Source organism: Pelecanus crispus, chromosome 1 (genome assembly GCF_030463565.1).
Source record: "Pelecanus crispus isolate bPelCri1 chromosome 1, bPelCri1.pri, whole genome shotgun sequence".
NCBI classification, from domain to species: Eukaryota; Metazoa; Chordata; class Aves; order Pelecaniformes; family Pelecanidae; genus Pelecanus; species Pelecanus crispus.
In genome coordinates this window covers 156,586,860-156,613,730 of record NC_134643.1, presented here as the reverse complement: position 1 = coordinate 156,613,730, position 26,871 = coordinate 156,586,860, and the positions used below count along the sequence as shown (strand labels likewise).

At 38.5% G+C, this 26,871-nt stretch overlaps 1 protein-coding gene across 2 annotated transcripts in view; it reads right to left on the bottom strand.

Annotated features, from left to right (window-relative positions):
* The window catches only part of NCK2 (NCK adaptor protein 2), a 54,850-nt gene that overhangs the window by 4,651 nt on the left and 23,328 nt on the right, over positions 1-26,871 (bottom strand). For both annotated transcript variants that reach the window (XM_009490242.2, XM_075716524.1), the window contains exon 3: positions 6,655-7,376. In XM_009490242.2, the coding sequence (XP_009488517.1) occupies positions 6,655-7,376 (722 nt within the window). The remainder of the gene's footprint in view (positions 1-6,654; positions 7,377-26,871) is intronic.

The following is a 26,871-nucleotide window of genomic DNA, read 5'->3' as shown; positions in this document are numbered from 1 at the left end:
ACAGCTGTTGCAAAAATCCCGAAACCCTTTATTGGCCTCAGCGTAGTAGCTTCTATGGGATTCAAGAACAAACAGCAAAAGTAACTGGACTTGCATTTGGTTTTATTTTAGTTCCTTCCCACTCTAACAAACATGAAAAATGGTTAAAATGACTGAAAAAACCCCCAACCCTCTCCAGATAAACTACTGCTCTTAACATTACCATTTCAAAGTATGCTGGTTCGATGCAGCTTGAATTGGTTCCCTGCTGTCCTCCTTGGATTTGCTCCAAGCCTGTTTATTTTATTTACTGTTTAAGCTATTTTGTTTCAACTGCTGGCCAATTTTTCTCCCTTCTCCCTCTTAAATTAATTGCTACATTTGGATGTTTGCACACTAACTTGTCCAGGAATAAAAGCCTCACATACACCAAATAAAGGCACATCAGAAGTAAACTTTAATCCCTGAAATCTACAGAGGAGTTGATGATTCTGCAACGGAATTACAGAGCATAGCTTCGTGGCAGGGAACCTGTGAATATTTCTGTACTGTCATAATTGCAAAGACCTAAACCTGAAGTTAAATCAATTCCTAAAACAGAAAATTGAAGATTAGCTGTTATGCATCTGCAGCTCTTCAGTCCATGTGTATTACTTCTTTGAATTGTTTCAGATTCCTTTAACTCCTGCTTATGACTAAGATGACCATAGGCTAGCTGGTGCCTACAGCATGTGGAAGACAACAGGTAGGAAGACATTCCTTTAATTTTACTTCTTTGGTCAGATATTTCACTGTTTTTTGAAAAAAGATGGAAAACTTTATCATGAAGACAAGTTATAAAGCAATATAAGGGAAAACTAGTGAAACCGGGCAAGAAGGTTCCCTCTTTACAATCTCCATTTGAGAATGAAACAAGACAATTTCATCATAAATGGCAATGTTGGGGAGAATAACTCCCTCTGACAGCCTTTTACTGATCCTGTAACTTATTTCTTTTTCTTCAATCCAGTTCCACTTGGCAATGCCCTTCCTCCATGGAAGATATTCTCATGTACTCATTCTTCAGACTATTCTAGACCCTCTGAGCTCCCATCTGTAAGCCTGCCCTGGAGCTCCCCAACTCCTTCCACTTCCACACCCAGGTTCTCCCTCAGTCCTCCTCCTACTCAGTCACCCAGCCAAAAAAGACAATTCATAGCTCAAAGTCTAAGGTCAGGCTGGACAGAACCGTCTGGGAGGGTTAAAAATTCCTTTTTCTACCCCTTCCACCTCGTTCAGATATAAACAAATAGCCTTCCTCTCTATGTAATGTTCACCATGATCCAAAATCAATGTTACACAGGTCAGAAGCATGAATTGGCTCTGTTGATCTTCAAATACAGCTCTAATAAGATTTCTATTCTTCCATTTAAAATAAACCACTAGGATATTTCCTTAAGCCCGTTTTTAAAGATAAACTTTCTCCTCCTCTCCGCTGTACTCATCAATCACACCATGTCGCAGAACATGACAAACGCTTCAGTTTTTGAACAGTTGCCACATTTCATTGCTTCTATCCAACACTTGCAGGATTAAAACCCCAGGAAAATATGGGACACCCTGAACACTACAGAATTAGCGCCTCAAAAAGCATACAAACTCTCAACCTGTGCCTCCTCCCTCTGCTGTCACTATTGCTGAACAGAAGCTAAATGCAATCTCAAAGGACTGACACAAATCCAGTCGCACCTACAGTCCTCAGTATCACCTTAATACATCTACAATCCTCAGTATCATCTTAATACTATACTCTGCAACCCCATTTAGGATGGGTTACTATAATTTGATAGCTGTGACACTGTTGGCAGAAGGTAGCCATTACTTCCTAATGAATAACTGCTCCTGAAATCGTCCAAAAAATTGCATAGCTCATTCATGCTAATAAACAGAACTGATCTGAGAAAAGTAACATCTTCTCTGTTTCATGGTAAGACATCGTAGGGCTACGAAGCAGTGGTGTTTGTCTTATCACCAGTTTCACACCCACTCGCAGCAGAGTGCAAGGGGACTGCAAGTCCTGACAGAAGCTCCCTTTGAAGTCTAAGGGTGTCTGCAGCAGAGGATCTGCTCAGAAGCCAGAGGTGTGGTGTGGTTGCCCTCCCTCGTCACCGGCCACAACCTATTTACTTCTTCCTGTTAGCTACAGCACTAGCAAGCACACTTGTTTCCCGGGGTGAATCTGAACAAACCCCCCTCTTCCTTCCAAATTTGCCCATCTCCCCAGTGGAATCTTCGATCTTCAAAGCATGACGATCACCTACCCAACCCAGGCCAATGGTGTCAGCCAAGACTTGTTTGTCTTGTGTTAGGTACTACACAAAGAGAACAACAATCCGAGCGCTGAAGAGCCTGCAATTCAAAAAGGGTAAGAAATGGCTGTACAGAGACTGCATAAATTGCATCTGCATTATTTGTTCAAGAGTGCTACTTAAATGAGACAACAAACTTCAGTTTTTATCAGCTGAGCAGCCTGCAACAGAAAGAACAAATCAAGCAGTATTTCTAACTAGGTATGTTCGACTTCAGTCTCCTCCTTTACATCTCCAAAACTAAGGTGACATTACCTAGGTATAACAGAGTTGGCAAAAAAATGTTATCAGTAGGTAGCTGTGCCTGTTACATAAACTATGGGCTTAAATGATTCAAACAAGTTTATGGTTCTAATAATAGTATTTCGTAATTAATGAAGATAATCAGGCTCCTAGCTACCTGACGGAGTTCACCCCAGAATATTTTCCTCTATGGCAGCATCCCTCAGATCTAAGTGTAACTGAGGAGAGTATTTTTGGCTAAAGGAATCTAGCTGCGAGACAAACATCTGGTAAGTTAAATCTAGAGAAACATTGTAAAATCTTGCAACTACTAAATTTGAAATGGAAAAACATGACAGTCTCATCAAGTGAATACAGAATAATACAAACCTTCATCTATCCAAGGAGAGCTTTTCATAGCTCAGTAGCAAGAGCAAAACTCAAAGAAATCTAAGGAAAAATTTATACAGGTGATTTTTCGTAACTATGGTGATGGAAGGCTATAGAAAACCCTAAACCAGGTCAAAAATCAGGCACGGGATTAGCAGGATGACTCACAGTTTTATCTATGGGCCTTTTTAGAAAGGAATAACCCCTGCATCCACAGCTTTAATAGGTGGGTTCACAACACAATGCAACGGGAAGTGCTGGTCTGGAGGAAAGATGAGCAAATCGGAGAGCCGACACTTTGCTCTGTTCAGTCTGGTCTCTCTAATCAAGACCTTCCACGCTGGTCATGCAGACACTCCTCGTGACTTTTAGCCACAGTGTGAAAAGCCTCTGTAGTCACGTGTGTGATATACGGCAACGGTCAAGAACTTAGGAGTTATTTCTAAAACCTTCCTTTGTTCCATACATAATAAGCTTGAAATAGAACTTTTATGATCGTTTTCCCAATGCTATTAAGTATGCCCATTCGCTTATTCTATCACTCCTGGCACTTCACGAAAAAAAAAAAAAAAATTAGAAATCCCCAATGCTTTTATAATTCACATACATAAACATTATATGATGGTATGATATATAAAGATTAGGGCAGACGGAAGTTTGAGATGTAGTAAAATATTTCTTTAAACCTAATAAAAACTAAAACTCTCAAGTAGTACTAAAACAAAGGAGGTATTTACATGCATAACTATTTTTTCCCATTGCTCAAAGAAACCCCAAATACAGGATCTGCAAGATCAGATCAAGATTAGAAGAAGAAAAAAAAAGATAAGTTCCTCAGTTCAGCACTTTTTTTTTTTTTTGCGCATGTGTGCAAAAAACTTGCTGTAATATGAATTGAGTAAATTTTCTGGGATTCCAGTAAGTGTTAGATGCTGGAAACAACTTGAAGACCACATTCTGAATTAATCTTTTTGTGCTCCATAAGCAACGATTTCCCCAGCAATGATGCAGGCAGCAAATTTGAAACTGCTTTGAATACAAGCGTTTAGTGTTATGATGTCACATTAAATTAAAAGGTTACTGTGTCCTCTCAAGGAAATTTGTTTACTCCAGAGGTAGACTCTGGAGAGCAAAGAAATGAGCTGTAGCACGGTGGTCACTGTGACATGGCGTGCGCTGACAAATGGCTGCACATTTTTGTATTTTAAGTAATGTATTAGTTTTCAAACTGTCCTTCTGGCACTTTCTCAAAAGACAGAATAAAATTGAAAGCTACTGTCTCAGGATAACCCAAAATGCATCACCCACATCTGAAAGTGAGCTTCTACTTGCTGGACAGACACACCAAGGGTACACTGCATCCAGCAGACCCACCTGCCCCTGTCAGACAGGAGGCTACCTTGAAGAGACAGCTGAACTACTGTAATTTAATGATTACCATATTCCTCTAGTGGCTTTCTACAGTTTAGAAGACTGTATACCCCACCTCAGTCTTTTCTTCTGTTGACTAAACAAACTTGATTCCTCTCAGACTCTGCAAGTCAGTCATGTTTTCTAAAATTCTATTTTTCTTGCAGTTCTCCTCTGGTTTATTTGCATTTGCCTTTGCTTAGTTAACTGTAATCACTAAGAGCAGAAGTAGGAACTCAGTGACACTGGGCTTCAAAAGAAAGGGTAGTTTGACAGCTATCATGTCTTCTGAAGAGCAAATTCATCAAGGAAAGATGCCTGAAATTTAATCAGACAATACTGTATCGGGGGGGGGGGGGATGATATATATATATTCGGGACTATTACGGAATTGTATTTTGTCAATGTTACATATGATATGAAAATTTCAGGAATAGTGAGAGTCCTAACTTCAATCATAATAATAAACTACTAATGTTTTCCAAGAATTACAATGCAAAGTTTTATTGGGATTTAGAAAATCCTACAGAATTAAGAATTTCCTTGTCTTTCAGCTGTTCTGCTGTCTGTCACTAGAAGCCTCTGTTCATCTCCCTTGCCAAAAGTCAACATACCAGCCAATCCCAAATTTTAGTGTTGCATATGAGGAACACATGAAAAAAAAAATCAAATTGAAGCCTGAAATATTTAGTTGCTTATCCACTAAAGAGTATCCTTTAGTATGCACTACCTAATGAATCTGCTGCACTACTACCTCAGATTTTGACTTCATTCTGGGTCCTCTTCCAAGTAGCTGACATTGTATCTTAGGAAGAACAGAATCAGCAAATGAAACGTGAAACATGCTTCCAAAAAAGTATTGGGAGCTAAAAGGATCTTTACTTCCAGGTTTGAGCTCAAGCTTAACTCTCCCCTTTACTTAAAGCAAATTCTTTGTTTCCCAGAATGCAGCCATGCCAACACCTACTACTGACTAGTTACTGAAATCATTTACGTGAAGAATAGTATATGGGAACAGTTTTCCCCCAATTTATAGACAATTATGATAAAGGATATCACAAGTTCTAACCAGAAGTGAGATATGCAATCAGTACAGCCTTCTGAAGACATCAGAGTCAAGAAATCTTTTAAAAACCATATTATGGCTCAAACCTATATGCAGTTGACACTGCTTTAGTTTTTATTCACAATCTACGTTATAAACCAGGATAGCCCACAATACAGGCATAGTGAAACCTGATACAAATATGGCATTGAGATAGATGTCTGTAGCTGCATAAGGTATACTTCTTTTAGTAGTACCATACGTTCAAATTAGAAGACTGAGCTAATATAACTATATTAATTTTTAATTTTTATACGTGAAGCAACAAAATACTTAGATGGAGACATCTACTAAACAACAGTTTGTCTTCATGGAATGGCCCTACAATTGAAACAATAAACGCAGAAAAGCCCTAATCACAAATTCAGATTTTTTTTTTTTTTGGTAGCTTTTGAAAGATGTATTAGGGAATTGTTAAAATCTGTCACCTTTTCAAAATCACAGTCAAGGGATAATTAGATTTTGCGTGCTTTAACTATGAATTCTCTGGCCTCAGCATACATGAAAGGCCTTTCACTGTAATTTTAAATTTGAACTTTGAGAATTACAATGATCCCTAATCAGCATTACTCATATCCCTCTGATGTCATCAAGTCTCAATTTAAAAAGCATATGAACTGCTGATTTGACCCTCTCTGCTGTGTATCATAATCTTAACAATTAGATACAATAATAACTCTACCTTATCACAACCTAAGTAATCGAAGCAGAGCAGAAAGACATTAGAATGGGATTTTAACCAATAGTTTGAAGAACCTGTTATTATTCAATTAAAAGCAGAACAAAACTGACCAATGCAAAGATCCCATTTGAAATTAGCTTTAAAATCAAATTAATGACCAAATTTGCAATTCACAAGAATTATTTTATCTTGTAGTGCTGTAAATTTGAGGAGGGTTGCATATGAGGAACACACGAAAAGGCAAATTGAAGCCTGAAATATTTACTTGCTTGTCCGCTAATTAAAAAACCCTGGGTAATACTGACCACAGCTGTTAAATTTCAGTGTGAATGTCACTGCATTTCAGTAACAGACTGATTCTCACAAGCAGTAAGCATATCGGTCAGTAATGCTGCAGCGTTGCTTGCTTCTTGAAGGGTGAAAAGCCCCTTAACTACAGATAGGGAAGCTATTAACTCCCATGGTTCCTAACCCAAGCATCGGGTATTAGAAAGCCTGCCCCACTGAGTACCACTTACCGAAGATTCACTATCTCTAACAAGGAAGTCTCCTTCCACTCCCCTTTCGTTCAGGGCACATTCTGCTTGGTGCCGGGTAACATTCCCGTAATACCACTCTCTTCCAGCAAACCGTCCTGTAGAAGATGGTCCCGTGTAGCTTATCTGAGGCGGATGGGAAGTATTAATGGTAGGACCATCGCTAATGATTACTACATAGTTTTTAGGAACAAGACCAATTTGCCCTCTGGAATTTTTACATTTCCACCATTCTGGGTCATTTTCTGGCTTTTCAATGACTTCCATTGTTTCCCCTTTTTCAAAATTGAGCTCTTCTTCTGTGACGGAGCTGAATGGATACAGTGTCTGAACAACGTGGAGTACTTTGGTGCCCTGGCCGTTACTCATGGAAGCGCCTTTCCTTAAGCTGAGAAAGCTGGGTGAATCTGCAGTTGCCTCCTCAACCTCCTCTACCACATAGTTCGAAGGAAACCAGCCTATCTGTCCATTGTAGCTACCTCTCCACCAGCCGTCGCTGCACTTCTCCATGACAATCACTCGGGATCCTTTAACGAGGGACAGCTCATCCTCCCTCTCCGCGACATAGGCAAATTTCACGTAGGCTGGAATGTTAAGATCGTAAATCCGGTCGGCGCTGCTGCCGTTGGATGGGTATTCTGCGTCTGTGCTAGGAGTGGGTGAGGCGTCTCGCGCGCTCGTCTTTCTCTTGGTTTTTCCCAAACCTGTTAAGAGAGAGAAACGTAAAGCGGTCACTCACAACGCTTGTTCCCACACTGCAAATGCTGGATTTGGTGACGTGCTTCTCCGCCACTTTAACAACACTGCTAAATGGAGATCTCTTCTGCAACACTACACAGTCAGGAAACAGTAACACCTTCAAGAGACTATCTTTAATATCCTGCTGATGCACCATTAGGTAAGGAGCAATTTGCGTTATAATGGCTCTCTTCCCTTCCCAGAAGCACCAGAGTTTTAACACACTTAAAACCAGTGTTTTTTTCACTACGAGAACAGCTAATCACTGTAACGGCTGCACAGCTTGCTGTTATGTCTTTTAAAAATCCAGCCAAATTATCATGCCTTTTAATTTTAGTGATGACTTTAATTTAGCTCAAGCAAAACATGAAAGAAAATCTACAAAAATAAACTAGCACAGCCATAAAAGCTTAAGTTTCTCTGCAGATTACGTTTTGCTCTCTCCATTCTTCAGTCAGTCCCCAGGTAGCTACAGCTGCAACCCCTTCCAACTGCGAGTCCCCTTTTGAAATCCACACCTCTCTGCATCTACATTTCGTCACGTACCATAAAAGCGTAAACCTGACGGTGAGGAAGACCATTTGCATACGTTCCCCTATAATCTGTAAATTCTGGTGTACTGTCGTGGCTTTAATTATAGCATGAAATACAATGTACAGAAGAAACAACAATAACATTAACTACTTAAGAAAGAAAAAGTTAATTAGAGGAACCATGCTAATGTCTGTTTAAATATGGAAGAAAAACTGCACAACACACTTGGTGTACTTTTCAAACTTTTCCAGCAAGGACTGCTTAAGCTTATATATAAACAGAAAGATAAAGTGAACAAGTAGCCCTTATAAAACTTCTGAAGAGGAAACAAGAGATGAAGTCTCAGCACAGCACAAACCAAGCAACACCCAAAATGTCATGCAGAGGACAGAAAGCAAAAACCAACACAGAAATAGGAGGGTGTGTACTTTTCTCCATGGTCCTAGAGCCTTGCTGGCAGGTGAGAGATTCGCTTGAGACAAGTACACGCTGATTATGGCAGATTGAATGGAAAAAAAAAAAATAGGACTTTGCTTTTGTTTCTTCAAATAATCTGATAGAAGGAGATGCATGCTATTTCATTTTTAACAATTCAGGACTATTTAATCTGGATACTCCACTGCTGACAAGTGTGTTCATTTTTTTAATATACCTACATATATATGTACGTGCATATACAATGAATATCTTCAGCAAAGCTGTTTGTCAGTGCAAAACTACCTGGTTTATTTCACAGGGTTAGCTGTACAGCACAGACAAACAGCACACACGCGACCACGCAGGGATTGCTAGCTAGAAGGGTTAAATACATTAATTAATATAGTCTTAATGTCTAAGACGACGGCAGAAAATTCCAAAGATCCTAAAGTGTTTCCTGACCTTCCTCAGCAGCTCCTTGCTTCCTGTCAGAGCCTGCTTAACATCCCAATGTTATTCTAACCACACTATTTCGTCCGAGAGCCAGTGGCTGCACTTTCAAGCAAAATGAGAGAGAGCAGCTTATTGTACTAGGGGAGACAATCGCAGGAAAAGAGTGTCCAAGCAAGCACTAATCGGAAGCTGGCCAGGCTCTGATCTCTGCCAAGGCTGGAAATTTTCATCAGTTTAGAGATCATTTTCAACCAAAAGACAAGGATGTATCAGAACTAAGGAGCATAAATTAGGGTGATATAAACAAACACAACTTAACGTTTGTTCTGTTAGGAAAGGGGGGAAATTACTCGTTACAAATTCATGGAAAACAAGCAGCCATATTTCAATAGATTCACTCTACATAAAGCCCTAACACTATGATTGAACCTTCCAGATTAAAAGCTTAGGTTTTGATGTGCTCTGTAATGGAGATATGCAGCACCACTTCTTGGAATTACAGCAGAAGAACTAATAAAATAAAAAAACCAGCAGATCATCATGAGCTGGCTAGGAGAAAACAAGTTGAAAATCAGAGCACAGAGATAACTGTGAGATATGGGATGTAGTGTGATAAGAGAATGCCATAAACTGAAGTATCTAGAAAAAAAATTGGTTGACAAACAGGTGAAAGAAACGAGTTTTTCAAAAAAATTCTGAAGCCTGATAAAGGTGTCTAAACATTTAGCAAAAGGTTATCATCCAAGCACTTTCCTTCACCTGAGTTTTGTAAGTTGCATCTTTTCCACAAACCTTCCAATACTGTGTCTGTCGTTTTAAATGTTCTTTTCTATCCTCCCCATTCAACACAAACCATAACAACATAGGGGGGAAAAAAAAAAAAAAAATCAGAAACTTCACTTTTTTTTCTTTATCAACACAGGCTGACAGAGCTCTTCAGTTTAAGCTTAACTTTTAATGCAACCAAATTTTTTAAGGCTGATAGCATGGTGATGATTAGCATTTTGCAATAGCAGCGATGTGCAAAGATTGTGTTTGCTGCTGGTTTGACCAAGGTAACTAACTATGCAGAGACCCATCTGCAGCCAAGCACAGCGAAAGGCACGCACAACATTAGCTAACGCTCATTTTTTCTGTGAGGTTACAAAACTCATAACTGCGTCTATGACAGAAGAGGAAACAAGTTGTTCCATGAGCAGAACGAAGGAAATCTGTTCCTGTTTTTCTCCTTACACCTCCTGCCGCACTACTCGTCCTCTGCCTCCCCCGTCTCCTGCAGGATCCACACTAAGCCCCCTTACCATATGACTGCCTTCGCATCCCCAGGCCCTTCTCATACCCCCAGCTCCCCACTACAGTCTCCAAACTGCCCTCAAAATATGCTCCATCTCCCCTGGTGCTGCCCTCCCTACCTTCGTTGGGCTGGCCAGTCAAGCACGACGCCTGATGCCCCGCTGCCTTGCAGCCCTGTCTGGACTGAGCAAAGAGCTGGGAATGCTCTGGCTTCTCCTCCAGTGATGGACACCAGCAAGGACCCTCCCAGGCACAGAGTGGGAGAAAACCAGTTAGTTTATCTCTGCCAGTCTGTCAAGTTTGCTTAAAATTGGCTGAGTTATCAAGGGTGGACAGATGGATGGACAATGACAGCTGACTGTGACAGCATGACTCGTGTAAGCTTAATTTCCTTAGGAAACCAGTCTAAAAATACAATTCAGTAGGATGGCTGGTCATAGCAAAGCAAGAATAAAGTTAGGACAGTTATAAACTTTGTATGCATCTATAACAAAAATTACAACTCCATTAAAAAAAAGTACAGTCTACGTGAATAATCTCTGGAAGAGTAAACACTGCCATTACTCGCTACTAACAGAAATGTTCACTTACGACTATTTGTAAGGATATCCCTATTCTTATGGCTGAACAGGGAATCAAACCCCTGTAAGGAATTTCACGGAAAACAAAACATTCAAGCACCTTGGCAGTCACATTTGGAAGAGTCAAATATTTTTGTGATTGCAGTCATAATTTTGGCATTTTTGTTGTCTTTGCTTTAATGAAAACTTATCTACTGGTGAAATACAACTGTATTTTCCCATTCCAACTCATTGGTTACAGTTCAACTACAACTAGTTGTTGTAAGAAGAAACCTAAAGCAATGGATTAGCTTTCAAGTGAGAGGAAAAGAGTGGCAGCAAAAGCATTACAAAGCAGCAGAAAGCCTGTTTTACGTTATGGTGTCTTGAGGAAATAACACTGTTAACAATCTACAGCCAACTCATACTAAACTAGTTCATTTTCATCCTTACAAATAAGTTACCAAATTATGTGAGTAGGTTTAATTTTTAGGTGGATATATTGCTAAGATTTTTAAAAAAAAAAAAAAAGGTTAGCATCGTTTCCAGAGAAGGGATCCGCTGGAAATCCTCCATCTCTCTGCAGTGAAGGAAACCCTCTGGCCCCGAGGTTAGTCCTAGGGAGACTCAGAAACGTGCCTCCCGCATTACTTCGTGCCCTTTTCCTTTCCTCGCTCAGTTGTGCCTCTAAAGAATAGCTTGTTTTGCAAGCAGCATGCCGAAGGAAGACCAGTTTCCTATGAATTTGCTTCCTGTCTCTTAAGTCCCCATTGTGCAAACCCCAGCTTTGCACCCTTTCGTTACCAGCTTATCCCCATGATGGCCTTCCCATTGTACCTGTAGGTCCTCCAGCACCTCCAATGCCTTCTCCCTGCAGCACTTCCAGCCTTCCCACCTTGTGCTCCCTAAGCTCCCCCAGGAAATGTCTTTAGCCCCCTCCAACCCCAAACCTCAAAGTGGTGGAATGTCCTTCTGGTCACTCCCCTCTGGCCCGACATTGCAATACTGCCAAATCCTCAACCCTCACCTATGTCTTCTGCCACGCTGGCCACGCTCCTGGCCCAAAGCTTGGCCACCTGTCAGACAGCACAGATGCCCCAACTGCTCAGCCTTCTCCTGCTAAAACCAAAAGAAGGATTTCTCTCTCTTTCTTCTGCCTTCAGTGAAGACACTGAAACAAGGCTGTGTAGCTACAATCTTTATGAAAATTGGTGCTTAGGATAAACAAGTTTAATTATCTTTAAAACTTTATCCTAACACATACTTTATCAAATACATTCACAACACTTGTACAGAAAGGGATTTTTTTTTTTGCCATTAGTAAAAATTCATATTCCATTTGCTAATTATGGTTTATATTACATACAACCTTTACTAGAAAAAGCCCATTTACAAAACAGATATCTTTTCCTAATTTTACAAAGACTTATTTGATGAGTCTTTCCATGCTCCTGGGAGCTGGTGTCCTCGCCTGAAACTGATGAGTGACTACATTTTGTATTTTAACTGCTTTTGCTCATCCCCAGAGCTGAAAGAACAGATTCACTGATGTGGCTGTGTAATGCATCTCTGCAGGCTTATCCGTACTCACATTTATTTTATTAAGTTCTATTTAAGAATAACATCCATTAAACACTGAAGATACTTGCAGTCAAATCGTCTAGCATCCCCCTCCCAAGACTACTCCCTAAATTTACTACATCTCATATGTAGCTTAACTTTAAATAGACTGCATTTCTTTTCCAAAGGAATTTTAAGTTTATTTGATACCTCAGATTACTGACTTTTCCATTCTCCCACCTTCTCTATATAAAAAAGGTCAGTCAATACCCAAAGCCAATTTCTGAAAAATAGTTGGCAAGTGAAACTAGTGTCATCTGAATTCTCCCAACCTATCTTTTCTAAAACCTTATCTGTTTTTAATACAGGAATTATGAGCAAAAATATTTTCTGGAGCTTACCTGTGCATCAAATCAAATTCACAGGACAAAAAAAAAAAGGTCTTTCAGAAAAAAGGTGCAATACAAGAAAACCGTATTGCTTTGAAAAATCATAAAGGCAACACTAAATTTCCAAAACAGAATTCCTCAGTCCAGAATGCAATGAAAGAGACCATGCCACTAAATATGACAGATACAACTGCTTAAGAAGCCTCCAACAACTTCTTACTAAAATATCAAGAGCAATTAAAGGAGGACACCCCCCACCGCCCAAAGTAAGTGACCTTTAAACTACATAAACCACTACAAAACCAGCAACAAAAGTGTCTCAATACAACTAAGTTCTTGGAAACGACTTCTTCTTTAAGGCACTAGATGGCTACTAAACAGTGTCCTTCAAATACCCTGTATCACTTTTGGAGTAGCTAGTTCTAAGTCTAAATATACAGCTGGAAATATTGTAACAAATGCTGCTGAATAATGCTGTTACCTTCCCTCTCCCCACGGCAATTAGAAAACCAACTTTTTATATATTTTCTTTTATTGCTATATTTACATATCTTAACAGATTCTTTTTCATAACAAGTCAGAACTTATTTTTGTATCATGTATTCAACCTTTTATGTTTGAAATTAGTTTTCCATCAGTTGTTATATATTATTACAAAGCTGTAAATCAGCAAAAAATTAACTCAAGTATGATAAGGGTCATCAAATAGATATCTTGAATTAATAATACATCAAATACCACCAGCTACTTTCTTTCATAGTCTATTTATAAAAACAACAAGCTTTTTCTCAATTAAAGAACTAAATTATGCTGTATCACCTAGTCAAAACACAGGAACTGACACTAGAGCTGAATTAAAAGCGCACTTACATACGGTCAAAAACAAAGGTGGGTAAAAAATGGTCTATTACATTTTTATCTCTCTAAACTAAATTTTGTAGATGTTTTTATTTTTTAAATCCTCCAGAAACAGAAACATGATGTTCCGCCCACCTGGAAAGGCAGGCAGGGCTAGGGAGGACCCCTGCCTTCCCACCTCCTGGCTCCCCGTCAGCCCCCAAGTTGGGGAAGGCATGGCTGGTTTGGGCAAAGAGACTTGCTCTGCAATCAGGTTAGTACCCAAAAATCAAGCCGTGATGCACGGTTCTGTCAAAAGCTACACGGCATGATTTTAGCGAGATGAATGCAACACCGGGCTAATTTTGATGGGTCAGCAGGAACGCCACGGTGCTGGAGTTGTGGTTTGGGGGGCTGAGCGCTTCCTTCCTTGCATGTGATAACACCCTTGCTCGACTTCCCAGTTTGCACTGGATGGCAACGCTTTTCAGCACGATGCTCAACTTCGGCACTTGAGTTCGCAGCTGTTCAGTACCAAACTGACTAATATATACAAACAAAGGTATTGAAAAGAGGAGGAAAAAGGGAGAAAATTCTGGGAGACAGTTCCTTTGGCTTCTGCCTTAAATCTTAACCACAACTCTCATGCAGGCTGTCAAAGCATGGGTTTTAAACATAACACGAAGGACTATTTGAAAATTTACTGATGGGGAAAAAAATAATTTAAAAAAGGAACTTTCATTGGCATTACAAATTACCCAGTAACTGAAATTTCTTTACATTACTGGCCATTCTTCTCTGAATTAAAAAAACAACAACAACAAAAAAAAGACAAACCCAAAGTAGCTACTTGCAAAATTTTTCATACAAATTTTAATGCATCTCAATTTGTGTACCGTCCTTCTAGAGTAAAATGCTTTAAACAGTATTACTAGCTTCATGGTTAAAAAAATTATCATAGAAGCCACCACAAAGAGCATAAGTACACTATGCTTGTTATGAAAATATTTTTATTTTAATCAGATTTTTAAAATAATGGTTTTCTTCTTTAAAAATAAACCCATTATAATTCAAATTGAAACAAGGCACTCCAGAGCTGAAAAATTTAACATTACTATAATCTATTAAGACAAGTCCAATTAAACAGCTGAAACATTCAAGCAAAACAAGTTTGAGGCTGATAAATTTAAGGGATTCAAACAAATGAGCTAAGAGAACTCCCAGTATAAATACCTGGATCAAGAGCTTGTTCAAATACTGAATAGTAGTCATCTTTGCAAGAGTTAGAAAAAACATTTTTTAAATAGTTTCTGTTAAGTTTAGTGACTTACATAAAAAGTTAAGAAATCCATTTCAGCTGAGATGGAAATATGTTTTAGTTCCCCAAAATATAAAACCCAATTTTACAGAACAGCTCTCCTAGTTCTAAAAATCTTCAAAGACATGGTAACCGGAAATTCTCATTCAATTTACTAATCAAGTGTTTTGTGTTAGATGCAGCAGAAATAAGCAAGTTTTTTAAAACCCATTTTTATTTAGAGGTAATATTTATTCAACATTTTAGCCAATTTTTATTTAAGATACTTAAAATTATGATTTTTCCATCTGGCTTCACACATATGCAGTTAAAAAAAAAGGTTCCTTTTCTGTTTACCAAATAAGTTATTAATTTCCTAATATTAAGTCTCTGAATATATTGCATATTAATGCATACAGTTAACAAGTATGTGACATGTACAGTGTCTTTTTTAAAACAAAAAAAAATTATTGAGAAAGAAGTAATTAACTTTTCAGGAAAAATTTTTAAAAAAAAACATAAAATGATGTAAATTAAGTAATTGATTTACCCAATACAGAAATAAACACACAACTTCTTGACAGTTGGAATGTCCAGATCAGACATTCATTTAGCTTTATGTTATTTATCATTATTATTTTTATAATTTTAAATTGTCTTTGCTTCTTTGTTAAAAAGGAATTCAGGAGACTGATGTTTCTTCTGTCACACAGAAAGAAAAAACTAACATTTCTGCACATTTTCAGTCTGCAACCTCCCACCCCTTCTCCACCTCCACGTCCAGTTTCCAAGCGAACATTCAAAGGACAAAATCCATATGGGATAGTCAGGTTTAGAAGCAACATCACCATCAATAGCACTCTTTAAAGGACACTGCTATAAATTCCAGTAATCTTCAACTGCATTTGTGATACACAAGTGAAGCATTACAGCTCTATTAATGACTTTTTGTATCTTCTCTAAGAAGCTCGATATAAAAAAAAGCCACACTAGAACAAATCAGAAAATGGAAGCTCTTCTTTAAATGTCAAAGTGAAATTCTGACATTTCAACAACCAGCTGCTTTATCACTATGTTTTTCAAATACAGGAAGTAGTAGTGTCAAAGTTTCCCATACATCAAACACTATTTGGTATGGAGGCTTCCATAAAGAAATCAACTCAACAACCATATTAAAAACAACTACTGCGTTAATTCTTGTAATTTAGACTGTGTTAAACATGCCTATCTTATCAGGAAAGGTACATTCAAGTTCCAGTACCAAATAACGAGTTTCCTGTACCCAGAGCATTTCAGAGCAACCGGTTAAAATCAAAGATGTACTACAGGGATGTACGTGGACAGAGTTTTCCAAAGGCATCAAACATGCGAAGGCTTCCATCAACCGCCTCATGTATGTTCTTATTCCAATAAAAAAGCGAAGTAGATGAAGTCTTACTAGGCAAATTTAAAATGGCCTTGGGATTTTAAATACCCTATGGAACAGGAAAACAGCTGTCTCAGTCTCAAATAGAAAGCATATAAAATGAATGGGGTTTCTATGGTTCCACTTTCTGTCTACAAATTTAAATTGAAGACAGCTTGCTTTAAGTACTCAGTCTTTGCTTTCAAATAGAGATCATTTAAAGATATTTCCACCTACTTTCTAATATTATTAACGATGCTCTCTTGATTTTGTAGGATACCTCAATAAGAAAAAACAGCCAGGACTACCTTAAACCTAAGGCAGCCCTATCGTTCCAAGAACAGATTTCTAAAGTATGGGGCAAAGGCACAGTAGCGCTGTAGGACCTCCCAGTGCCTTCTGTTCCCTTGATATAGAGAAGGAAAGCTCCACCATTTTGCCTCTCCTTCACAAATGCTAACAGAATATTGACAAAGAAATCCCTAGTACGCATGAGGTGCTCCAAACTGTCTACCCCAATACATGCTCCTGTCCCTCGGTAAGTATACAACAGCTTATCTTCCCTCTTCTCCTCCAGCATTTGATGGAAAGATGATTTACATTTAGCTATCTCATGTTTATATGAAGTAAAAGAGGTGCATAGGACAGCTTTGGATACAAATCCAACTTGCTAACACGAACACACTCAATTTTCTATTTTTAAAAAAAATAAATAATACCACAAGTACAAAGTAGACTACCATGAATGTAAGATGATGACCCTCCAATTTAAAGACTCTTTCAGATAACGGAGATGGAATCATTCTATTTTGCATACGGGTGATTACAGTGCTCACTTGGGTGTTTTCAATTCTTGTTTTCTCCAAATTTGCCATCAATTCTGTACATGAAAACGAAAGGTTTAATAGGTGTCACAAATACAGATCCACGTTCGGATCATCAAGCCCAAACCTGAACAGATAAATTACAAAGCAGTAATTATGCAGTCTCTCAAGGGAATGAAATGCATTAGAAGACAATGATGCAAACACTGACTAGAGACGGGTAATCTCTCGGCATCAAAAAGCTCAAGATAGTTCCTCCTGAATGTAACATGGTCAGCTACTCTTTGAGGTTATAGCATTTTATTCTAGTTGGGCCATACCAACACCAAGCATGATGTAAAGCCTCAGTAATTCTACTGTAAGGTCAGAATGACAATGCTATACTATACTAATGTTTTCAAACATTAAATACAATGTTACAAGAAAATCCAAGGTGTTTATTACTTGTTTCTTTGGAAACCTCAGAACTCCTTAGAAGCCTGTCACAGATACTGCAATTTTATTCAAAGCTCCTTTTAGGAAAGGAAAGGAAAGTAAATACCACCTTTTCTTTGCTAACTTCCTCTCTGAACTGCAGTGCCTGTAGTTTCATCAATCAAAGGCTCTCAGGTTATTTGCAACTACGTACGCAAAACCAGACCTCCCCATCACTGAAGGGGAAGTAACAGGGGAAAACGGCTCGCTTAACAAAACAGCCCGTCTCCTCTGAGGTTGGGCCCTCACAGCCAAAACACAAACCCCCACAACTCATGCACAAACGAAAAGAATTTCTTTGTAGATTAAAACTCAATAATGAATTAGTAAGTAATATAGTAATAAATTTAGCTCCTGTTCTGGAGAACAACTTCCTGATTGAACAATTAAAAAATACCTTACAGGTTTGTAAATTGGTAGAGCCCATGCACAAGAACAACGGCATTTTCACCACATCAAAATACATTTTCCCTTTCACTTTTCTTTGACTTTCCAAAAGGTCCCTAAACAGGAGCCATGACAATGATTGTGTATAGTTTAGACGGTCTACAGCCAAAGTCCTAAATCAATTTTCTGGTGCAAAATACAGCTACAAATAGTCACCTAGTAGAAACAGCACTCCTGAACGTCCACCTGGCCAACCTGCCCACCCATTCACATTAAGAACAGTGTCTGTCCCAGTCTGTTTGCTGAGACCACAAAAACTACTTGTCAGTAAACAATCATGTTTACCATCGTAGTGACTCTCAAAGAAAGCCATCTCTGCTGCTGGAACCCCCCTCCTTAGAAACAACAGAGGTGGGCATTTTCTCTCAAAACCAGGTTTATGCTGGGTGTCTGCACATATTACACACATCTCGATTCCTGCTTTATGAATGCATTCCACAAAACAAAACATTTTTGAGACTCAGAAAAAGGAAGGAAATATTCTCTTGTACTTTCTAAGACAAAACCCAATTTTTCTGGTGTGAATGCTCATTTAGAAATTTTGTTTGTGCTGTATGAAAATGTGTCAACAGAATGGCCACCTATTGTTCAAAAAACTTGAGAAACGGAAAGCAATGGAACCCAAGTGGGACCACGCAGAGAAAAAGAAACAAATTAATACTCCAAAAGACCGTGGAAGATCAAATGTTAAGGCAGCCCAAGGGCTCAAAAAGAGAGATCCAGTAATATTGAAAGAATTATTTAGGGATGCATACTGGAGGAAATACCCACATCTGAATGAGAAGAAATCCCCCGACGATGCTAAGATGGTAGGAAGAACATCCACTGTCACTTCAATATAGGGAAATTATTTGTCCTTTGAGTCACTGGAATTCTTCGAAAAATGGTGTCCCCAAGAGTACATACACAGGCTATTGATATTTGCCGGCCATCCTAGTTTGGTTTTTGTAAGGGTGACCCAGCTACACACCAAACCAGGTATACGCAAGACCTCAAAATCAGCTACTGATGTTGACTTTCTTCTCCGATACCACCTTCATGCGCTAGGAAGTGAAGCTAAAGACGACAGTACACAGAGCGCACAGAGACCACAGTTTCCGAAGAACTGTGGTCACTACATCCCCCCATGAGCACATGCTTACGGGAAGGGTCGAACCCAGGCAGCAGGGTGCCATGTGGAGACCCACACTGCAGCCCCAGTTCTGCTGCCTCAGCAGACTTGGGTCCTCCCAGGAACCTGAGGGAAAGGAGGGCAGAAGGGAACACAACGCATGAAGTCCAGTACAAGACATTACCGGGAAAAAAACGCAGTCTATTTTCACTGCCTCAGAAGAGGAGACATAATTAGCAGATTGCTTAAAGGATTTTATTCTATGGAAAAAAATGAAACTTCAAAAGAGTTGAGGGTTCAGACACAAACTTTTAATGCTGAGAGCAAAAGGCTCTGCCTCCACAGCTGGAACAGGGTGTAGGAAGAGCTACTAGCAATGGGGTGACTCTCTTTAATAGGGAACAATGAAACTACCTTGGGAGCTAATTTTTGGGCTTGCTATAAGGCCAAACATGATTACATGTTGAAACATAACTGGCTCAGAGAGGGACAAAACCAAGGCTCCTCGAAGGTGATAGTTGAGGGAAGTAAAACCACCAAAGACACCAGTACACGCAGCCACACTGAGTTAAGGTGATCCTCTTATCTTTTCAAAACATAATTATGACTAAAATAAAAGCTCATTCTGCAATCTGTAAATGTCAAATTGCACCTCCAAGTGCACACACACTCTGCATGGGGAGGGGGGAAAGAAGTACCTATTACACAAAACTCCTCATACAATACAAAGAACAAATCTATTCACTTGACGTGGACTAAAACCAGCAACATTTCTTTACGCCTTCAGCCTTGCAACATTTTACTGCAACCATCATATTAGAAAAATCTGCTGAAAGGTAGGACACATCATGGTTTCCATTATACGTTTGTTTCAAACTCCTAAAGCAGCAAATCCTTTAAATAATCCACCCCAATAAACAATTCACATAAGACAAACTTTCAGCAGAATATAATGCATGCAATTGTAAACTGAAAAAAGAGCAAACTTCTGCTCCCATCACCAGCTGGCACTGGAGGTCAGGGGCACTGCAACAAGCTGCAGGTTCTGCTTTTGCTGCTGCTTTTGGCTTTTCACCTCAGATCAGATAAAGGGCTTGATGCATACATCCGGCAGAGAAAGTCTTTTATCAAGCAGTAAAAGAAGCATTACTCTGTACCTTGAGTTCTCCAGAATATTTACCAATTTTCTTTGCTTTCACGTCTTTTTGCTGCAGGTAACAAAAAAGCATTAAGTTTGTGTTTTATTTTGTTTTGGCGGGGTTTTTTTTTTTTTGCATTAGTCTGCTCTGCAATTTCAGATTTTTTTCTTTCTTAAGCACATGTTCCTTTAGAAATTATACCACGTTATTTTTTAGAAAGTCTGATTTTAGTTCTACGAAGCAGAGACTTCAATTCCTTTAATGCTACTTTCACTGGACATAGTTGATATGCATGAAGTTATTTATTTACAGGCATACAATAGGTCCATAACCATAAATTTGTGAGTTTGTTTTGCATTGTGGGTAACTATTTTAACATGTATAATAGTAACACTAATTCAAAATGAATATATTGTTCTGCCATTAGGTATGTATCAAACTGATAGTGAGATAGCAACCCTACCATGTCAGCAATATCTTGTATAATTTCCATATGCAGAGCTACTGCTATTGAATATGTCTCTGTATCTCCAAAGATCATCAATGAACTGAAAATAGACACTTAAGCTAAGCCTAGGTTTTGATGATGATCATGATGCAGATATGTTTCTAGAAAGTAGCAAAGCATTTGAATTCCTTATTATATAAATCATCTGCTACCACTCCAGTGGTATCAGCATCGCCAGCTCCTAACTCCACATGCTCTAGATGGGAATGGAAGAAACCTCTTCCCTGTGTTTTGAAATCATTGTAAGCATCTCCCATTTCTCCTTTCTCAGCATCTAATGACAGTAATCCATGCAACCAGACTGATCTATTATTACTGTAAAGATGGAAGAAATGCAATTGTTCCAGCTTTTTTTCTTTTTTCCTCCCAAACCACCAAAGACACCACACCTAAACAGAGTTCCCATCAGCTTCTTTCACTACCACAAAACCACATTTCATCACTGGTGAAAAGTCACCACTGTTGCCATCCTGCCCCGCAAACAAACATGCTTACTTTGAGCAATTGCAACTAAAAAGCATGATGAAGTGCAGCACAGAAAGTGCTTTTGCTGATCAAGTTCAACCATGGAATAAGCTATTTTAATACAAAGATTCTAGGAAACTGAGCAAGAATTTGTGCCGTATATAAAAACTTCAACTACTTCCTCTCTGTAAAGATGAACTTAAATTGCTGTACATTGACTGCTTAAAAGCGCCAATACAGACGACTTACCCTCATCCAGTCTTCCAAGAGTCACAACAGACATGCCACTACTGTCATGCCCACATTTTCTGACAAGCTAGAAAGCTTCAAAGCAACATAAAGTGACACAGGAAAAATACTTTTATTTGTGTTGAATTGCTACAAGGGGATTTTACTGCTAATTTCAACTAGAGATATTTGGCTAAATGAAAGACTTCATATCATTCCTACTTAGAAATCTTTATATATGATAAATAATTCGACAAGTAGCTATATACTGTAGAAAATTCTGAAGGTTGGTTGGTTATTTATTTTTTTTTTTAATCAAATTTATTAAATGCCTGCTCTTGAGTGGAAAGACTAGCATTTCTTACACGTCTGTGATGGGGAAGTCCAACAACATTGGGAACTCGAAGTTCTACAGAGATTAAAATAACTTCTGTTTGTCTTATAAGGCAGCTCTGTTTTTATTAACATGAGCTCTACAAAGCTTAAGAGGCTGTGCTATATGACAATGTACCTATTGTACAATGATACCATATTTATTCTTATTTCCACCATTCTTTAATTCTGTACTACATTTTACACCCACATGGTGTCCAGAAAATACTAAATTTGAAAACAACTAATTAAGAACTAGTAGAAATATTTTCAAACTAGTACTTGGTCATATTACCAATTCAATGTGGTTTCTGTGATCTTGCAGCTAATATGGCTCAGGCAGTTTGCTGATAAACAAACAAAAATTTGTCAAGCAAAGAGTAGGGAAGACTCAATTTATAGCTACAACTGTGCCAAAAATACTGTGTATGCTTCTCATGACTGCACTTTTAAAAACTAGTGCTGAAGAACTGGAAAAAGTTCAGTTAAAAACCACAACAATTAGAGTCACATAAGTAACTTTCACCAGTGAAAGACTTAAGTGGTGAACAAATTTCAGCACTCAAGATTTAGAAGCTATGTGCAGAATGTCAAAATATCACCTTGTACAATTAAATCTACTAGACACAGCACATCAGCACTACCAAAATTGGGCCGCTAAGATATTTAAAATAAGAAAAAAAATCCTCAAAACCAAACCAAAAATAAAAATAAAGACCACTAACCCACACAGCAGAAGTTAAAGGTTGATGACTTATTTGGAGAATGAGATTTCATGACCATGTTATGCAGAACTATGATGGTAATAGTTTGAGTTGAAATATTTTTATCTAAACAGGAAGTACACCAAACCTCTTTGAACCAACAGTGTTTCCAATGTTAAAGAAAACATTGCATTAAAAAATGACCTATTCCACGTTTCTGCTCGTTACTAAGCAATGACTGTCTAAAGAAAAAACAGCTGACTTCCCCAGCAATTTCCAGAAAGGCATGGTGAAGATGGTATTAAGTAGCTCTAAAATGGGAAAATGTGAAGTTATAAATGTGAAAAAAGCCTTTTCATATAAATAAATAAAAATAAGCAGGGGAGAAGGCGAGAGGTGCAAAACTGTTGATTCCTGGAAGCGACAGTATATATAGCACTCAGGAACTGCTGCACAGATCTACAGATTGATCCAGGTAGACGCTGTGGAGGCTGATGAACACAGGAAATACTCCTGGACCCTCACACCACTTCTGAAATAACGTACTAGGAACAGTGATGCAAGTAAGGACTGGTTTCTGTACTTCACATCTCACTTGGCAATTCTTACTTTCCATGTCAAAATCTGGCACACTGAGTGAATGAAAACAAAAAAGTTACTGAAATGTTTTGCTGACTTACAGAAGCTTAATAAAGGTGTCACTTGAAGAGTCTCTTGTGCAACTTAAACATCTCTGTGAAACGTTATCGAAATTGCTGTTATTTGCCATCATTGCCAACACTCATCTCTAGTGTTTCTATTGTTCCTACGCATTTTGCAAACACATCTCCCATATTCTTGGCGTCCAACCTCTCTTTCAATACCTTTTAATAAACTTACTTTCTTTTGCTAGGTATCTGTTCAAAAACCCATGCTGAATGGAAATGTCTTCAAGGTTTCTTACGTGGCTGTTCACTAAAGGGAGCAAGACCGGACGCCTTTAAGAAATCCCTATTATGCTGTGCTGGTTGTGAAGCAAAAGCAGTAATGCTCAGAAAATCGCGGATTCCCGTGAAAATAGCACCCTGCTGCTGGATCACACGCATCAGTCACCCATGGCACGTTGCTGCCTGGGGAGCTGTGCTGTTGCCAGGAAAATGACTTGCAAAGAGATGGAAAAAATGCAGAAGTTTTATTTTGCTTACACAAACAACTGACTTTGTAATTATTTTTACTTCCTTCAGATAAGGTTTCTGTTTGGCATGACAGAGATGAGCCAGCAAGTGTAGAGATCATCTTTGCTGCAGAAGGGGAAACCCGTGGAGCCACACTCAGAGGCAGCTCTGGGGGTGGTGCTGGCAAACACCCGCTCCATCCAAATGGGTATGGGAATTCCTTCCCACCCTCAGCGCATGGGAAGAATTATATTACAGAAAACTACAGTTTGGAAGATGCATGCTGGAGGTCTCTTGCTTAGTAAGACTTAATCAAAATGTATAAAAAATACCCTCCCCACAAAAGAAATACTGTACAAGGAAACTATTTTAAACTTCATTATAATGAATGAAGATGAAATTTTAATCACAGGCCTGGAAGCTGGCTTTTGCCTTAAGAATAGTAATAATTACCAGATTTCACTCAATATGAACAAACAGAAGACAGTAATTTGAAATGCCTAAATTGCCATTAATTTTTTACTCACAGTATCACTCAGTTAAGACAAAAAAGGGAATGAGAAGATGAATCACTTGAAATACTTAATAGGTGGCCTATACGCTATATTTCCATAATTAAAACCAGGCCGTTGTAGCTATGTATCCGTTAGAGTTCAGTCAAGAAAGAGATTTCAAACAGGAAAATAACAAAAACAGACAGCCATCAATAAAAAATTACAAGTCTCAACATGTCTTCAAGTCACTTGAGGAAAGCTAATAGTTTTTGAAAAATTCCCTGATGACAGGACTAAAAGAAGTTACAGTATAACAGAGTAAGCCCTTAGGAAGGGGAAAGACAAAGTGAATGGTGCAGAAAAGGGTATTGTTTTGTAAAAAGATATAGGATGGTCCAATATCTCTTCAGAAATTACTGGGGGTCATTTGAGATTTGAGGTGAGCCGTTTTTCAGTCCACAAGTAACTAACTAATTTAATGAACATATGCTAAACAAGTGTTAATCAGCACTTTAATATGCACCCAACACCTTTAAAAGAGCTGGCTCTGAATACGTTTTATTTGCTGATGTTCTTTTCCAAAAAAAATGCTGAAATACAATGGAAATTCCAGAAGCCTTAAGACATTGCTGAACACAGGCTGATGTTTGAAACCATCAAGCTGCATGTTCTAGGTACCCACATGCCCATTAACCTTCCACCAACCCAAGCCAAACAACTGTAAAGCTGATGGGATTCTATTTATAAAGTATTCAAGGGCTGAGATTCAATTAACGACAGTCAACAGAGTTCCGGGAAAATTTGTTTTCAGCATCAAACAGGCATGACTTCATTCTCTGATGAGATTAAAAGTTTTCCTGGTAAAGGCAACTCCATAAAGCTTTCGTGGTGTATTTGGCTTTTTATGTACGAGACACTGATGTATTAACTGGTGTCATAAACTTTCATTAGAATACAGACTACATGGATTAAGAACTATTTAGATGATGCATCTTCAACAGCCAACTATGGGGACTATTAATTAAATAGTAATAGCTCTTATGGGGTCTGCCACAATTTGAACTATGGCTGGCACTTTTCATATTTATTGAATATCTGGAAGTAAGTATAAATCAACCACCGGTAATTACTGTGGATAAGCATAAGAGTGGCAGATAGCTACAGGCAATCACATAGACAACACACTACACCATTTGTGTGGTAACAATGCTTTCAAATGAAGTATGTTTGAACACAAGGAAATGTAATTGATTAAGGAAGAGGCAGGGAAAAGTGCGTCTCCATGGCAGGAACCGTTTGCTGGAGCGCTGCAAGTATGAAAGGTGGGTCCGGGTACGTCAGAGGGTCCCTCTCCTTAAAGCCCGCTAGCCTTGTCACTGAAAGCAGCTAAGAGCCTGCTGCTTCTCTCCTGAGATTTCATAAGACTTATGATTAACTATTGACTGATTATCAAATGACTTTTTTTTTTTTTTTTTTTTTTTTTTTAGTTCAGTACCTGATATTTTGGTAATAGCTTCAAGATCAAAGTTGGAAACAGATTTGGTTTAAGGACTGATACTCATGACCGCCATTCCCATCTCTGCTGGGTTAGCAGGTATTTTAATGAGAATTTTCTTGTGATCTCAGAAGAGGCATGTTTGACGAAACATTAGACATATTTCTATAAAGAGAACTTAAGAACTTGTTTCACTGGGCACAGCAAAACTTTCAGAAGCTGTTTCAGTCAATCAAGCATCAGCCTTGTAATTTGCAAGCCTTTGTTTAAAAAAAAAAAAGTGCGTTCTTGATGGCTGCTCAGAACAAAGGATCCTCTAAAGGACACACGCTCTCCTTGTTCTGAAAAGGAAATTACTGTACAAGACGACAAGCAAGGCTTAAAGACTATAGTTTAGTTGAGGACTCTGATTCAGGAAAGGTAAAAAAAAAAATTGTACAGATACATGGTGCACAGACATAAGTTTCATTATGCCAAGAAGCTCACAGCCCTTAAACTATAAAAAAAGAATACTTTTAAGCACCAACTTTTTTGGGGGGGATGTTAAGAATATCCTGAGCCAATCTGTGGGTTAGGTATGGCTTAGGCAGTTTCTTACTGTCACAGGATGTACGAGCATAAAAGAGCATGAGAGGTGTTTTGCACTCTGTATGCTTAGCAGGTACACGTGGTCACTGCAAAAGAAAAAGCTAGGCTCCACCACACAGTATTTTCTGCCTCAGCTGAAAAAACAACACACAGAGAAAACTATTAGAAAAGGTACAGGGGAATCAGTAGATTGTAATAACGGTCCTTCAGAACTTAAAAACCCGTGTATGTGTGTGCAAAGGGCTGAGGTTTGGAAGATGCAACACTAGCGAAGGCTCAGCCATGAAACCACCAAGCTTTGTTCTCACAGTTTCATCAGTCACCACCGTAGTGAAGTGAAGCACCCTGCAGCACACAGCTTTGTCAAGAACAAGGAGGTAAACATGCATATATACTAGGGCATGTCTCTGTTCCTTCCTTAAACATATTTCTGGTACATATAAATGAAAATGTGTTTACTGACATCAAGTAAATACTGTCCACATATTACACAAATGCTTGCTATGTTATCATAATAGAAACACAATCCCTTCGTAAAGTAGCTTTTAGACAAAATATATATTTTTTAAACAACATAAATCCATATAAAAGGAGCTTAAAGTCACAACTGGGGTTTTTATTTTAACTAGCTAACTGACATTGGGGCTTATTCTTTACACAAATCATTGAAAAGGCATAATCACACTTGCTGGCACTGTAATGAGTATATTCCA